The sequence below is a fragment of the Meriones unguiculatus genome (assembly GCF_030254825.1).
Source record: "Meriones unguiculatus strain TT.TT164.6M chromosome X unlocalized genomic scaffold, Bangor_MerUng_6.1 ChrX_unordered_Scaffold_30, whole genome shotgun sequence".
Classification (NCBI taxonomy): domain Eukaryota; kingdom Metazoa; phylum Chordata; class Mammalia; order Rodentia; family Muridae; genus Meriones; species Meriones unguiculatus.
This window is the reverse complement of record NW_026843706.1, coordinates 12,541,579-12,558,771: the sequence shown is the minus strand read 5'-3', so window position 1 is coordinate 12,558,771 and position 17,193 is coordinate 12,541,579. Positions and strand designations below refer to the sequence as shown.

General features: G+C 42.2%; 1 protein-coding gene across 4 annotated transcripts in view; it reads right to left on the bottom strand.

Moving 5' to 3' along the window:
- The window catches only part of LOC110540271 (sterol-4-alpha-carboxylate 3-dehydrogenase, decarboxylating), a 38,866-nt gene that overhangs the window by 13,598 nt on the left and 8,075 nt on the right, over window positions 1–17,193 (bottom strand). For all 4 annotated transcript variants that reach the window (XM_060376726.1, XM_060376724.1, XM_060376727.1 and 1 more), the window contains 3 exons: window positions 16,937–17,040; window positions 12,011–12,169; window positions 2,968–3,114 (listed from right to left, as the gene is read on the bottom strand). In XM_060376726.1, the coding sequence (XP_060232709.1) occupies window positions 2,968–3,114; window positions 12,011–12,169; window positions 16,937–17,014 (384 nt within the window). In that variant the 5' untranslated portion in view covers window positions 17,015–17,040. The remainder of the gene's footprint in view (window positions 1–2,967; window positions 3,115–12,010; window positions 12,170–16,936; window positions 17,041–17,193) is intronic.

Here is a 17,193-nt window from a genome sequence, read left to right as displayed (position 1 = left end):
TCCTGGAGAGATCAGGGATACAAGGCACATACCTAAACATAGTAAAGGCAATATACAGCAAGCCTATAGCCAACATCAAAGTAAACAAAGAGAAACTTAAATCAATCCCACTGAAATCGGGGACAAGGGAAGGCTTCCCACTCTCTCCATATCTCTTCAACATAGTATGTGAAGTCCCTGTTAGAGCAATAAGATAATTAAAGGAGATCAAGGGATTCAAATTGGAAATGAAGAAGTCAAAGTATCAGTATTTGCAGAAGATATGATAGTATACGTGAGTGACCCCAAAAACTCTACCAGGGAACTCCTACAGCTGATAAAGACCTTCAGCAAAGTGGCAGGATACAAAATTACTCAAAAAAAAAAAATCAGTAACCCTCCTATATACAAAAGATAAATGATGGGCTGAGAGTGAAATGAGGGAAACAACACCCTTCACAAGAGCCACAAAAAAACATAAAGTATGTAGGTGTAACTCTAACCAAGTAAGTCAAAGATTTGTATTAAAAAATATTTCAAGTCTCTGAAGAAAGATACAGAAGAAAGAACTGCAGAGATGGCTCAGAGGTTAAGAGACCTGGCTGCTCTCCCAGAGGTCCTTAGTTCAATTCTCAGCAACAGCATGGTTGAGATGAGATCTGGTGCCCTCTACTATAGTGCAGGTGTACATGCAGGCAGAAAACCGCATACATAATACATAAATAAATTAAAAAAATTAAATATACAAACAAATAAATAAATAAATCTTAAAAATTTAGAAAAAGATATCAGAAGGTGGAAGAATATCTCATGCAATTGGCTCTGTAAGATGAACGTAATAAAATGGGCAATCGTACAAAAAAACAATCTAAAGATTCAATGCAATTCCCATCAAATTACCAATACAATTCTTTACAGACCTTGAAATAAAAATTCTCAGCTTCATATGGAATAACAAGAAACCCAGAATTGCTAAAACAATCCTCTATACTAAAAGATCTTCTGGAGGTATCTCCACCCCTGATCTCAAGCTGTACTATAGAGCAGCAGTAATGAACATGGCATGGTACTGGCATAGAAACAGACTGGTGGATCAATGGAATCGTAATTGAAGACCCAGAAATGACCCACACACCTATGGACACCTGATTTTAGACGAAGATGCCAAAACCATGCTAATGGAAAAAAAGAAAGCAAAACAAAATAAAGACCCTGTTGCATATAGTCATACATACCTGGTCAGTTAGCCTAAAATATGGGAAGTAACACGTTAAAACTTTGAGATAAAATGCCATTAAAGACATTTTGGTTTCGGTGTTGGAGAAAATGTTCCTTAAATCACTTTCTTTGCCCTTACCTAGCAAGCTATCTACCCCCTCAGAGAATGAACAAGCCTAAAACTTACTAATAGTGGAAAAAAGTTTCAGAAAGACATGTTCAGTGTGATCCCACTGTTATAAAGTCCTCTGACATGCAAGCAAGCAAATACCTTATACTGGAGGTGCATGGAATTGATAGCCAGTGGCTACCTAAGAAGAGGAAACAAAGTGGGTGACAACTTCAGCAGGGTAAACTGTCTTGTCAAGTGTAAAGCATAATCGAGAACGACAGTTCAGACTGTCAACTTGATGGGGTTTGGAACCATCTAGGAGATACACCTGTGAGTACATTTCCAGAGAGGTTTAGTTCATGGAAGGAAAGGCACCCTAATGTGTTCATGGGCTGGGGTCCTGAACAACAAGAACAGAGGAAGCCAGCTAAACACTGGCATCCATCTCTCTACTTTCTGCTTACAGAGTGCTACGATTAGCCAGTGGGAATTTTAACAATGAGAATCCAGAAGAGCTCCTCTCCCACCTATTCCTGCGAAGCCAGCTGATTACTGGGAACTAGACAGATGTACCTAGGAAAATTATTAGAAGAAGAGCCTCTGCTCTCTGTGCCCCCTTTCTCACTTTCAGAGTATTTGTAGCATGCAGCTCTGTGGGCAGGTGAGCTGTTGCACCTAGAGGCTGGGGTTCCATCAAGGTCTTTCTAGGACTCAGATTTCTAACAGTGTTGAACCTGATACAAAACCAAAATTTGTTCGCCCTCTGGCCGAACTCATAACAGGTTCCTATCAGATATAAAATGCAAGCAAGGTTAGCAAACAATGGGATGATTTTTTTTAAAGTTCAGCGAAACTTATCTTATGGTGCAGGTATTCCACATTTGGGTAGAAACCCAAAAAATCAAAAGCAAGGACTGAGGCAGGTATTTGCATCCCCCAATCACAGAAGCATAATTCATAAGAGCCCAAAGGCGAAACCAACACAAATGTCTATTGATGGATGAATGAATAAATAAGTTACAGTCCATCCATTAAATGGGAACATTAGCTTTGACAAATAAAGAAAATTCTGACCTGCTCCAAGGTGGACAAACTGTACAGACATTGTTATAAGTAAAATGAGCACACCACAAAAGGATACAAACTGTTGGGATGCACTCATATGACCTTCTGAAAGTAATCAGAGAGACAGACTGGGGAATGGTGGTTGCTAGGAGCTAGGGAGTGGCAGAATAACGTAGAAGTGCCACTTACTTACTTACAGAGAAGGACAGTGGCAATGGTTGGACAAAAAGGTAAACTGAGTTAATATCAACAAACCAATACACGAAAGGGTTACAGTGCTGGAAAAGATTAAGTATGTGTTGTTCCAGGCAGAGAAAATAAGCAATGTCTAAATTTCATAGTTTTTTACAGCAGAGACCAATAGGCCTTAGCATAGCTGAACATTCAGAGGGTCTGTCTGTAGCAGTATAACCCCAACTGGCCCTCTGTGATATCAGCTGGTGCCCAGCGCTTACCTGTTTTTATCTTCTCAACATGGAAGAGGTAAACCTGGATGGGCCTAGGAAGACAGTAACAGGAGCTACTCCCTCTCCCTTCCCCCTAAAAAAGCCAGCACACTCTCCTGGGATTTGTCACTGCTGCATTCCCCTTACCTGAACCCCAGCCTCTTTGCAGGTTTCAATGACATTCTTGGTGCCAATCACATTCACTCTATAAAAGAGTTCCTTGTTGTTACTGGACGGTGGGGGTGATGCACAGTGGAAAACTGTGCTCACACCTTTCAGAGCCGGGTACAGGTCCTGAAAAAGCACACAAAGACAAATTCCAGCTCAGGGAAGGTCAACAGCCTTCTCACGTTCTCTGTCATCTGTGGCCTATTGGACTTTTGTCCTTTTATAAGTATATAAGCAACACAAAAATACACTCTTTGTAAAAGATTCAAACTACACAAAACCATGTGGGATAAAACCAAGTTTTTTTTTTTTCCATTGACCCCTTCTTATTACCTTGTCTTGAATAAAAAGGGAGCAGGAGAAGCCAGACAATGCAGTGACTGGAAGGAGATTCATAAAGCATGTCAGTTTCACTTACTTCCAGAATGAACCTCTTAAGACAAACAGGTGGCTGCAGATCTGAGACATTAAACATATTAAATAAACTAGGAAGACCTTGTTTTACCACACAGGCAAATAGGGAGGCTCTCCAAGAATATTGGGGAATAAATAGATTCAAGAACCAACATACAGAGACTCCTATGGGCCAAAGAAGATTCCCATGGGCAGGTTGGTCATCAATAACAATAACAGTAACAGTTGTTAAAGTAGAGAACAGAGAGGGATAAAGTGGTTAACTCTTGAGAAAAAAGATCTGAGGGACTAAATGGGCAGAACGACAGCATGTCACAACAGCAAGCCTCCACAAAGGAGTAGGCTTTAGGTATAATTCATGGTTGTCATCAGAAGAAATATCACTAGATGCCATAAAATCCTTTGTAATTATACACAAACATGACAATGCTGGGAAACCACTTGAAAGTAAGGTGTAATCTTCTAGGCATGCAGACTTTTGCCCAAATAACTACCAAATGATGAACAGTAGGCACACTGCAACAGATAGGACATTATTTTTAAAAAATAAAATTTTATTGTTGTATTTGTGTGTGTGCACACATACATGTACAATGCACGCACACACACACACACACACACACACACACACACACACACCTGAAGATCAGAAGAGGATGGGGGATATTTTCCTCCTCTTCATTTTTTTGAAACAGGGTCTCAATATGTATCCTCAGCTGGATGTTGGCTGGTCAACAAATACCAAAAAGTCACCCATCTCTAGTTCTCTCATGCTTGTTTCGCAGGCCTGCATGACCATGCATGACTTTTTATTATTTGTGTGTTCTGGGAATTTTAACTCACTGAACCATCTTCTTAGCCCCTAGCGAGTCTTAGGTAACAGTTGCTCCATATTTAAGCTTCCTTAACGATTCTCACGATATCCTTTATACCTGTTTCTAATTGGGAGCCAAACGTGAACCATGCATATGTAACCCATACCTTTAATTTCCTTTAATCTGAAGCAATTCCCTGAGTTTTGCTTTCTGTCTTCTGTAACAGTAATATTTCATAAGATCAGAGAGTTTATGAACTTCTCATTTTGCATTTGTCTGTTCATTCACAGTTACATTCGCGCTTAATAGTTTTGGCAAGCAATCCACATGAGTACTGGTGTGTGCTTATCAGGACACTGCTGGTAATGTCAAATTGGATCATTCAATGAAGGGGACAGCTGCCAGAGTCTTACCAAATTTGTGGGGTGGTAATTCCATGGACTGGTTACAGCACCCACTGATGGTTCTGTTCTGCCCATTTTTTTTCTGCAAATGGTGACACTCTCACTTGAGGGTGCTCTATACATTTACTGACTTGACTTTCCTCTGCCATGTAGACCTCTGTCCACCTGAATTTTCTTTTCAGTAACTAGGGACACATAGATTTCTTTAATAATGTGTTTGGGTAAAAAAAAAGAATCTTTGTATTCATAGTTACTATACTGACAGATTATCTTCATGGCTTTGTTTACCTTGTACAAGCGGTAAACAGAATTCAGGTAACAGAATTCACTTGCTTACTCACTATAAAGGAATTACAAAGGACATGGGTGAAGAGGTGTACAGGGTGATGTGTTGACAAAATGGTGTGGGACTTCCATGCCCACCCTGGGTGCACCAGCCTCTGGTCTCATGACATAAGCACCACTAAAGCATAGACATGAGCACAGCAAATGAGAAAGCCCAGCAAGGTCTGTCTGACCAGATTCTCCTTCCTCCTAGGTATGGGGATGGATCCCTTCTGACACTAGGTAGAGAGAAGAGCATGACTCCTCTTTAGAGAGATGAACTGTAGTTTCTGTAGCCTGCCCTAGACAAGCAGCTGTGAACTAGGAAATGTGGATGAAAACAATACTCACTCTCCTCTCTTAATATATTTAATATCAACTCTCTCTCTCAATCTCTCTCTCATGCAGGTGTGCACATGTATGCACATACATATGCATAAATGTTTGTAGTCATGATGTACCAGGATGGGGGGACCCGAACCACATCAAATCTTTGCCTCATACTCACTTGGGAGACGCAAGGAAAAGGATTGCTGTGAATTTCAGTTCAGTATCGTTGACATACAGAGTTCCAAGCTAGCCTAGGCTACAAAGCAAGACCCCATCTCAAAGAATGTGTGAATGTGTGTGTGTACGTGTGTGTGTGTAAATCAATCCAAGTCTGGATTTTATAGCACCTAGAAATAATCAATATAAAATTATTGAGCTACTTATTGGTTTTGTACTCAATCTTTGCAATTTAACGTGGATTTCAAAGTGTCTCTCACTGAAGACTTGTCTCAGTTGAAGTGCTTGGTAGCCATATGTGGCCAGTGGATACCTTTCTGGAAAATGCAGCCCTAGAACTACTAGTTTACAGGAAACAGCAGGTGCCAAACGGACATGTTGATGATCTGGAGATGCAACTAGCAAAATCCAGACCCTGGGATATGCTACCTGACAATGAACAAGCTAAACACCACTAAGACAACACACATACTAAGGCATCTTAGGAAATAAGAGCCTGACACATTTATCAAATGCACAGTCTTGATGACTGTGTTTAATTCTTCTCTTGCAGAGCAATTAATTTTACAGAAGTCTTATGAAGTGTTCAATGAATGACTGATATTAAGGAGTTATTAATGGTGCCTCTGAGATATGATTGTAGAATGTTTTTATTAAAAATGATTTTTTATGTTTTAGAGGTAAGTGCTGAAATGTTTATAGAGAGACTGGTTTCAAAATAATTAGGGCCTGGAGGATGGGCATGCTGAGAAGATGGCTGAGTCAGCAAAGTGCTTGATGTGCAAGTAAGTATAAGGACCTGGGTTGGATTCCCCAGGACCCATGTTATAACAAACAAAGAAACGAACCACTGGTGCACAGAGGTATGTTTGTAATCCCATAGATGGGGAGGGAGAAACATGTAGGTCCCTGCCGTTTCCTGGCCAGCCATCTTAGCTGAGTCAATGAACTCTAAGTTCAGTGATCCTGCTGCAATAACAAAGAAAGCAATAAGAAAGACACCTGATATCAACCTCTGGCTTCCACAAGCATGTCCACATGTCCACACCCTCATGTACAAAGAAAATAATGTGAGAGGGCAAAGATTACATGCCATGAGAAATTATGTAAAGGAGAGAATCTGTCTAATAGTATAAAGAAAGAACACGTAAGATGCAGGGAGAATATAATGAAAGACTAAAACTGAGGCCTGGATATTTTTAAGAAAATGTTCAAGCCATGAGTGGAAAAGCCAGATGGCTTACTAAGAACACAATCTAAACTAAAGACTCCTGTCATTACAAAAGACACCAGAAGTTGTGGGTGGTGTTGGTGGGGCTAGAGAGATGGCTCAGTGTTTAAGAGCACTGGTTGCTCTTCCACAGGATGTGGGTTCTCTTCCCAGCAACCACATGGTTATTCTCATTTGTCTGTATCTCCAGTTCCAGAGGATCAGACAGCCTCTTTGGCCTCTGTAGGAACTTGTATATGTGTGGTACACAGGTGCACATGCAGGCAAAACACCCATACAGATAAAATAAGAACAAATAAAATCTCAAAAAAAAAAAAATACCGTAGATCTGGAACTACTCTGTCCCACCCCCTTTTCAGTTGGTATGCAACTTTTTCCTTCTGTTTGTAAGGAAGGTAGAACCAGGGCCTAAAGAGAGTACAATGAGAGCTTTTTTTCTACAGCTGCTGGGGCAGGTGCCTGTAGTTCCAACACTGGAAGCCCAAGGCAAAGGACCATTTCTAAGCATTCCCCTGCCATGATCTTTACCTGCATCATGTCCACCTTTTTTCCCTTAGCCCAAAATTCAGGATCTACTATAATAGCTTTACCTTTTTCCTCTGATCTTTTATCACATTTGTCTGGCACACTCGTGCCCTGGTTGATGCATGCTGCTTGCATCTGAGAGGCTGAGCGTGACTAGAGAACACGCTGTGTTGGGAAGGTCTTCCTGTGGAATCACATGCAGGTGTGGGCAGGCTCATGCCTGGGAGGGTGGATGGTACCAGGGGAGGCTGAGGGCCAAGCAATGGTAAAATCAAGGAACATTCAGAATTTCTTTGCTACCCAGAGAGTAGAAGGAGAAGACATGGAAAGTTTTCACCAGTGCTGGGGCTATAACCTGAAGAACAGTTTGATGTACCACCTGGTGCCTATCTATTCCCTAGCGACTGTCCTCAGAACTGGTTTAGTGGTCACTGTGGGGGAAAATCAAGAATCAGGTGACCCAGACAAAAGAGCACTGTCCTTGAAAGGTTTGGTGAAGCACCTTAAGAGATCTTCTGGAGGTATCTCCATCCGTGATCTCAAACTGTACTACAAAGCAACAGTAATAAAAACTGCACGATACTGGAATAGAAACAGAATGGTGGATCAATGGAATCGAAGAAAAGACCCAGAAATAAACCCATACATTTATGGACACCTGATTTTTGACAAAGATGCCAAAACCATACAATGGAAAAAAGACAGCATCTTCAACAAATGGTGCTAGTCTAACTGGAGGTCTACATGTAGAAAAATGCAAATAGACCCATATTTATCACCCTGCACAAAACTAAAATACAAGTGGATTAAAGACCTCAATATAAAAACGGACACACTAAACCTGTTAGAAGAAAAAGTGGGGAACAGCCTTGAACTCATTGGCACAGGAGACAACTTCCTGAACAGAACACCAACAGCACAGGCTCTAAGATCAACAATCAATAAATGGGACCTCCGGAAACTGAAAAGTTCTGTAAAGCAAAGGACACTGTCAATAGAACAAAACGGGAGCCTACAGATTGGGAAAGAATCTTCACCAACCCTTTATCTGACAGAGGGCTAATATCCAAAATATATAAAGAACTGAAGAAGTTAAACAGCAACAAATCAAGTAACCCAATTAAAAAATGGGGTACAGAGCTAAACAGAGAATTCTCTATAGAGGAATACAGAATGGCAGAGAAACACGGAAAGAAATGTTCAACATCCTCAGTCATCAGTGAAATGCAAATCAAAACAACCCTGAGATTTCACCTTACACACATCAGAATGGCTAAGATCAAAAACTCAAGTGACAGCACATGCTGGAGAGGATGTGGAGAAGCTGGTGGGAATGTAAAACTGTACAACCACTTTGGAATTCAATCTGGCACTTTCTCAGATAATTAGGAATAGTACTTCCTCAAGACCCAGCTATACCCACCGCTCCTAGGCATGTATCCAAAGGATGCTCAAGTATACAACCAGGACATTTGTTCAACCATGTTCATAGCAGCTTTATTCATAATGACCAGAAGATGGAAACAACCCATATGTCCTCAGTTGAGGAATGGATACAGAAATTGTGAAACATTTACACAAAGGAATACTACTCATCAATTAAAAACAAAGAAATCATAAAACTTGCAGGTAAATGGTGGGAACTGGAAAAGATCAATCCTGAGTGAGGTATCCCAGAAGCAGAAAGACACACAGGGTATATACTCACTCACATGTGGATATCAGACATATAATATAGGATAAACATACTAAAATCTGTACACCTAAGGAAGCTAATCAAGAAGGAGGACTCTGGCAAAGATGCTCAATTCCCATTCAGAAAGGCAAAGAGGATGGACCTCGGAAGAAGGAGAAAACTGGGAACAGGCCAGGAGCCTACCACAGAGGGCCTCTGAAAGGCTCTAACCTGCAGGGTATCAAAGCAGATGCTGAGACTCACAGCCAAACTTTGGGCAGAGTGCAGGGAACCTTATGAAGGAACTGGGAGATAGTAAGAACTGGAGAGGATAGGAGTTCTACAAGGAGAACAACAGATCCAAAAAGTTTGGGCACAGGGATCTTTTCTGAGACTTTGCCTCCAGCCAAGGTCACTCATGGAGATGGCCTGGAACCCCTGCACAGAGGTAGCCATGGCAGTTCAGTGTCCAAGTGGGCTCATAGTAATAGGGACAAGGACTGTCTCTGATATGATCTCAGTGGCTGGCTCTTTGATCATCTCCTTCCTGAGCGGGGAGGAGCCTTAAGAGGCCACGGAGGAAGACAATGCAGCTACTCCTGATGAGACCCGACAGACTAGGATCAGAGGAAAGGGGAGGAGGACCTCCCTTATCTGTGGACTAGGGGAGGGGCACGGGTGAGGAAGAGGAAGGGCAAGTGGGATTGGGAGGGGTGGAGGGAGGGAGCTACTGAGGGGATGCAAAGTGAATAAACTGTAATTAATAAAAATAATTGAAAAAGAAAAGAAATCATGAAATTTACAGACAAATGTTGGGATCTAGAAATAATCATCCTGAGTGAGGTATTCCAGAAGCTGAAAGACACACATGGTATAAAATCACTTATAAGTGTTATTAGACATATAATATAGGATAATTGTACTAAAATCTGAACACCTAAGGAAGGTAATCAAGAAGGAGGACCCTGGTAAGATGCTCAGTCTTCATTCAGAAAGGCAAATGAGATGGACATCAGAAGAGGGAGAAAACAGGGAACAGGACAGGAACCTATCACAAAGGCCCTCTGAAAGACTCTACCCAGCAGTGTATCAAAATATATACTGAGATTCATAACCAAACTTTTTGCAGAGTGCAGGGAATATTATAAAAGAAGGGGAGATAGAAAGACTTGGAGGGAACAGGAGCTGCAAAAGGAGAGCAACAGAACCAAAAAATCTGGGCATAGGGGTCTTTTCTGAGACTGATACTCCAAGCAAGGGCCATGCATGGAGATAACTTAGAACCCCTGCACAGATGTAGTCCATGGCAGCCAAGTGTCCAAGATGGTTCCCCAATAATAGGAACAGGGACCATCTCTGACATGAACTCATGGGCTGGCTCTTTAATCACCTCCACCTGAGGGGAGAGCAGCCTTACCAACCTACAGAGGAAGAAATAGAAGACAGTCCTGATGAGACCTGATAAGCTAGGGTCAGATGGAAGAGGAGGAGGGCCTCCCCTATCAGTGGACTAGGGGAGGGGTATAGGAGAAGAAGAGGGAGGGAGGGTGGGATTGGGAGGGGATGGGGGAGGAGACTATAGCTGAGATACAAACTGCATAAACTGTAATTAATAAAAATTAAAAAAAACAGAGCAGGTTTCTATAAGAGGTAGTGGTTCTAATTGGGGCATTGCCCAAGTTTCCTGTCTCTCCTACCAACTTCACAATTGCCCCCACAACCACATCAGGTTATTCTGTGACTTCAATCTCAGTCTCTCTCCTGCCCTGTGCACTGCCCCTCTCCTTCCCACTGTGGATTGTTTCTCTGGATAACCATGGGGACAAGTGACAAGAAGAGACTGGGGAAGAGGGGTTGAAAGTTATACATTACAACAGACGGGGCTGGTGAGGATGCAATACAGAGAGTGACAGTACAAATACCCAGAGTTGGTGCTGCTGTAGTATTAGAGGGCAGGACTAGAAAGAGACGAAACAGTGCTCAGAGTGCAGGGTATGCCACTGAGACAACGTACTTATTGGGGGTGACAGGTCCAGGCCAAGGAATGACAATGGGAGTAGTGGAGTAGAACATTCATTGCAAAGAAAAGACGCAAGACCAGTAAAGCCATCTTCTTAACCATCCAAATCGACAATGGTACCAGAAATGTTGATGGGGCCACCATCAGCAAGGAGCTGAAACCATTGTGGAATGAAACAGGTCACTTGGGAGGGGAAATGAGTGGCCATGGATGGCTGCCATAAACAGACCCAACAGCTGTGCTGAGCAACTTGCAATACCTTCAAAGATTCAAAATATGAATACCCCACAGAACATGGATGGAACTTGGAAGCATTACGCTAAAGAAAGAAGTTGGCCACCTATGAAATTTGCAGAGCTGACAGATGGAATAACTGAAAGTGGACGAGGAGTGCTTAGGGGCTGGGGTGAGAGCGGGAAGTAAACAGGTACAGGATTTCCTTTTGAGGCGAAGAAGACGTTCTGGAAGTAGACAGTGGGAATGACTGCACAGTTTTGAAGAGAGCTGCTGAAATTTATTTCAGTGCACATTTCAAAACCATGAATCTGGGGGCTGGAGAGGTGGCTCAGCAGTTTTAAGAGCATGCACTGCTCTTCCAGAGGACCTGAGTTGAGGGCCAACACCTACATCAGATGGCTCACAACTGCCTGTAACTCTGGTTCTGATTAGGGGTGGAAGACAACACCTCTTGCCTCTGCAGACATCTGAATTTCCATGCACATACCAACACAGAAATACATACATAACTAAAAATGATAAAATACATTTGAAAAATATGAATTTTATGGCATGCAAACTATATCTCAGTTAAAAGTAATGAATATCATATGGCCGAGCAATCTACATAGTCTAGGGCAGCAGCTGCCATGTTGCAACCCATAATATGTGGATGAAATGTTTTCATGAAGTTTGTTTGGTATCCGGCCTTGTCTGCTCTCCGGACTATGGCCCCGTGGCTGCTTTCATGTTCCTAGGACACACTAAAGCCCCATGTGACACAGGTAACAGTTTTTCCTTCTGAATATGGACAACACGGTATGTAAAATTATTTCCTAAAACTTTTCAATCTTTCAAAATCATTTTTTTCAAACTATAATTACTCCTTACCTGTTGACTGCAGAGATCGCCTATAAAGAACTGCACCTTCGGGTTATCAAATCCTTGGCGGATATCAAAAACATTGACAGCATAGCCTCGCTCCAGCAACTGCTCCACCATGTGCTGCCCCAGAAACCCAGAGCCTCCAATCACCGTGCACTTCTTAGCCTGGACAAAGAAAGGAATGGCAAGAGGTCCAGAGGTGTGAGGACTAATGTGATAAAGGTCAGGCTTAACTGTCATGAGCCACTGCAATGACACACACATCTTCTGTCTCTTTGAAACTGCCTGAGCTCAGGAAAAAGCTTTAAGTAATTGTGTTTCATCTCCAGTGTCACTTCTTCTCCTGGGTTCAACAAGGAGGGAAGAGAAAACAAATGAAACTAGGCTAGACTCGTAGATTTGATGATATCATCCACACACACTTTGTATTTAGTGGAAGGGAATTAAAGTGCCCATGACCACACCAGGACAATCTAAACAAGCAAAAAAAAAAAAAGCTGAAGGCAATGCCTTCTTGCTCCTGATTGGCTATCCATGGCCAGAAGAAAAAAAATCTAGCCATTTGAGATTCTGCAAGTAAAGCATCTGTTCCCAGAGTCACAGGATGGTGATTTTTTTTCTTTGCCACCATTCCCACAAGGAAGGTGGATCTTGAGGCTCTGAGCTGACCACTTAACCCCTCTGTGTCCTAGTCCATGAACTAAGGGCCACACTGATGGGATTTCCAGGCAGAATCAGAAAGCCATTCATTCAACACTCGCACCTAGGGATTTGCTGTGCCTTCTCTGAACCTGAAGGAGCTGAAGAATCAGCAGCAGGACGCGTTATTTAGATTCCAGCCTCCTCAGCACACCCAATTTCTTGGCTAAACTCCAACTATGGAAAGTGGGATGATAGAAGTATAGCATGGCACCTGCAGGTGGCACCTGGTGTTAGGCCTCCAGGATGTCAATGAAAATGTCAACTGACATCTGCTCAGTAATCTGGCTATAGTTAACTTTTCCCATCACAGTGAGAAAATATTTGTCAGACACAACTTAAGGAGAGCAGGATTTAGCTTGGCTCACGGTTTAAGGGATCTAACCCATCAGGGTGGGGTGGCATGATGGTAGGAGAGGCAGGTGGCTACACTGCATTCTTGGTCAGAAGACAGGAACACACTCAATCACTGGCACCAGCTGGCTTTTCCCTTTCATCTTTTTATTCAGTCTGGGATTCTATCTAATGGGATGCTGCCACCCACATCTAGGGCAGGCCTTCCCTCATCACTTCAGTATATCTGGAGACTTTCCCAGACACATCTCCCAGGTGACTACAAATCTAGTTCTGTTGTCAATGAAGATTAACACACCACACTAGCGCTGACCCTAAAGGAGGGCCTGGGGTCTTTTTAAACTGTGTATATGGATATTTGCCTGCATGTGTGCCTGTGCATTTTATGCATGCAGTGGCTGCAAAGGCCAGAAGAATGAGTCAAATACCCTGGAACTGGTGTTATAGATGGTTGTGAGCCACTGTGTCCATACTGGGAACTGAATCTAGATCTGGAAGAGCATCGGTTGCTCTGAACTAGCCCAGCCTCCCTTCTTGTACCTTAAAGACTGGCATAATTAAGCTGCTATGTGACACACTCAGGGCTTGTCAGAATCAGGTCCCTCCTGCAGATTTACCTCTGTCTTAATGTGGGAGTCCATTCTGAAATAGCTCTGCATAACCTGTACACACGATCAGCCTCACCACTGCCCATCAACCACCTCTTTGGAAACCTCTTCCTTCCATCCCTTTCTACCTCATCTACACAGGCACAATGCATGCACTTAGAAGTACTCTGGTTTTCCTCGGCTTAGTAAAAGTCTGGCCATTCCTCAGAGCTTTCGCCCGATCCTCTCTCGCATCTATAGCTTCAGGAATTCTATATGGATCACATTCTAATTATCTTTAAAGAAAACAACTTAGGGGTTGCTGAAATGACTTAGAGGTTAAGAGTGCTTGCTGTGCAAATATATAACATGAGTTCAAATCCCCAGCATCAGTGTGAAAAGGCACTCATGGCTACCCATGCTCGCAACCCAGATTTAAGGAGCAGAGACACAGGTGGATTCTGAGAGCTTGCTGACCAGCCATCTTGGGCAAAACTACAGTCTTCTAATTTACAGAGTATAGTGGATTTAAGAAGAATGTCTGTGGTAATCTTGAGCATCTGAATACCTTATTCACAGTAGTGATGCTGTTTGGAGAGGTTTAGAAGATATGGCATTGCTAGAAGTGTGTTACTAGGGATGGGCTTTGAACTTTCAAAGTCTCCTGTCATTCCTAGTGCTCTCTCTCGGCTTTACACCTATGGTTCAAGATATGAACTCCCAGTTTGCTGCCCCAGTCACCATGTGTGCCTACTGCCAAGCGCCCCTGCAGTGAGGTTGATGTACCCTTATCCCCATGGAATCATACGCCCAAATCAACCCTTTCTTCTATGAGTTGCCTAGCCATGATATTTTATCACAGCAATAGAAAAATCATATGGCGAGACCGTGTCTTAAAGAAATAAAGCAGAGACCAACAAAGATGCTCAACGTCATCCCCTATCCTTTGTGTAAACATGGGTGTGAGTATCTGTACACTCACATGCATGAACCACACAAGTACAGGCATGTGTATATATAGACATATATATGTATACATATACAACTATATATATCTATATATACACAAACACACACACACACAAAGACCTCAAAAAATAAGTAAAACACCTTATAATTTTGCTATTGTATTCTCCAGTGAAATTTCATTTCCTGATTTTATAATTACTTGTCTGTGCACTTATTTATTTACTTACATAATTATCAAAGAAAGTTCTCTCTATATGCCCCTGGCTGTCCTGGAATTCCTTATGTAGACCAGGCTGGCCTTGAACCTACAGAGATCTCTCTGCCTCTGCCTTACAAGTCCTGGGATTAAAGGCATGTTTTACCACGCCTGGCTCTCGTTTCCTGATTTTAAATGTGACTGATCATTAATCTACCCTTGGATAGGATGATTCTCTCCTTATACTGACATATTGTAGTGATACTGCTTGCGACAACTGGGCCAGCAGCTAGTTGGTAGAGTTTTTTAGTGTCGGGAATCAAACTAGTTCAGAGATGTCAAACATGTGAAGGCTAATATCTGTAATCATATGTCTAAGACTATGTGGCTAGAGGAAACCATGTGACATAATCACTAACGGTTTGTGGTCAGAGCAGAGAAAAAAACAGAATAAGTACTGATAAAAACGAAGTCCTAGATAGGAAGCAAGTGTGACTCCAGAATGGATTAAATGGATGAAATGAGCATCTCAGAGACTATAGTGTTAAGAGGAGGAAAGGAATGGGCTTGGAGTAGGGTGTATAGTTCAGCAATAGAGCATATCTGTTAGGCCATATGTTTGACTCCCAGCACCTGAAAATTACTGCATTCAACTGTAATACAATATCGAGGGCATGGCTAGAGCCTCTGCATTTTCTCCAATCTTTCTGGCTTTACTTTTTCTTCAGTAGGATGACTTCTTTATTTTTTTTTTCAGAGCAGTCATATGTGGAGTATGTATATAAGACAAAAAGTACTCTTTCTTAGTAGCTTAAATTTAGACATTTATGTCTTACAACATCACCCAGTGGAAAACAGAGCTGATTCCAAAGCATTAAAGAAGGTTGAAATCTGATGACACTAGCAGTTTGTTATTATGATTTTTAGGTTGCCATTAATAATAAAAATCTGGGTTTATACAAAAAGAGATATAGAAGTGGTATACAGCTTCAACCAAAGGTGGCCAAATGAAGCCTTATGTGAACTCTGTACCAAAACTAGAAATGATGAGAATGTCTACTTTACCAATATTTGATAGACCCACTTTGGAAAATGGCACTTTCATCAAGAGTGAACCATTTTACAGTAAACTAAAGACCTCTGTGAAGAACTTCCAGAAGGCTGGACAATGAATGATGGGACAATAATTCCTTCAATGTCTCTTCTGAGCATCATACTAGACCTTAGGGGCTACTTGCCACCATCTGGGAAAACTTCCAGCAGTCTACTCGGAAGTCTAAGCTAACACACTACAGGCCACTGAGGACAACCCAACATGCCTAGCTGGCAGACAACATTTACTACCATCACATGCATTAGTCCATCCAGGAACAAGCATGCCAGAGGTGCCTGCATGGCTGCAGCTACATAAAGAAGCCCAGGGAAGACCAGTGTAAAATCTCCCAACTGGAACCAGAGTCACGAGCAAATATGCTATTGTTTTAACAATTTATTACATTATTTGTATGTGAATGTGTTTTGTCTGCATGTATGTCTCTGCACCATCTGCATGCACTGCCCTTGGGAGGCAGAAGAGGGGGATCCCGTGGGACTGGAGCTGCAGATGGTGGTGAGTCAACATGTGGGTGCTTGGGACTGCATCCAGGTCTTCTGCAAGAACAGCTGGTGCTCTTAGTCACTAAGCCAGCTCCAGCTCCTATTATTGCTCTTTTAAAGCCGTTACTTTCTGTTGTTGTTGTTACACAGAAATAAGTAACTGGCATATCGTAAGCCAAGGAATACAACACACTCAATCATAACCCACCATCTCTGATTGAACAAATGGATTAAGAAGACTTTAACATGCACAGGTAAGGCCTTGATATGAAGGTTTTTACCTAGTCTAATTCAACTGTGTTATGTCATGTTTGGTTGAAATCCCTGGGAGACCTGCTGTTTTGTCAAGTGAAACAGAGGGAGAGTGGATCTGGGGTAGAGGGGAGGGGGGTAGGGTTTGGGAGGAGTGGACGGAGGGGAAACTGTGGTTGGGATGTAAAATATGAGAAAAGAATAAATACATTTTAAAAACACACAGGTAAATATCAATGGTTTAGCTCTCTCCCCTACTTCTTGAATGTTAGTACTTACGTTGGAAATGCTCACTGTCAAACATGGTCCTGTGACCTGGTGTTTCTTTGACACATCATCAACAGCTTTTTCCATCATGGGATTGGTGCAGTCAACTCTTCTTCCTAGAGCCATAATTAGAGAAAGACATTAATTGTGTGTGAAGCAAAGGATCTTTAGCCATTGTGAGTGTTCATAAATTGCTAAGCCATAGGCATTATACCTACTGGTCAAACTGCCCTGTTCATATTCCTGTGCTAGAGGCTGTATTTCGGGCC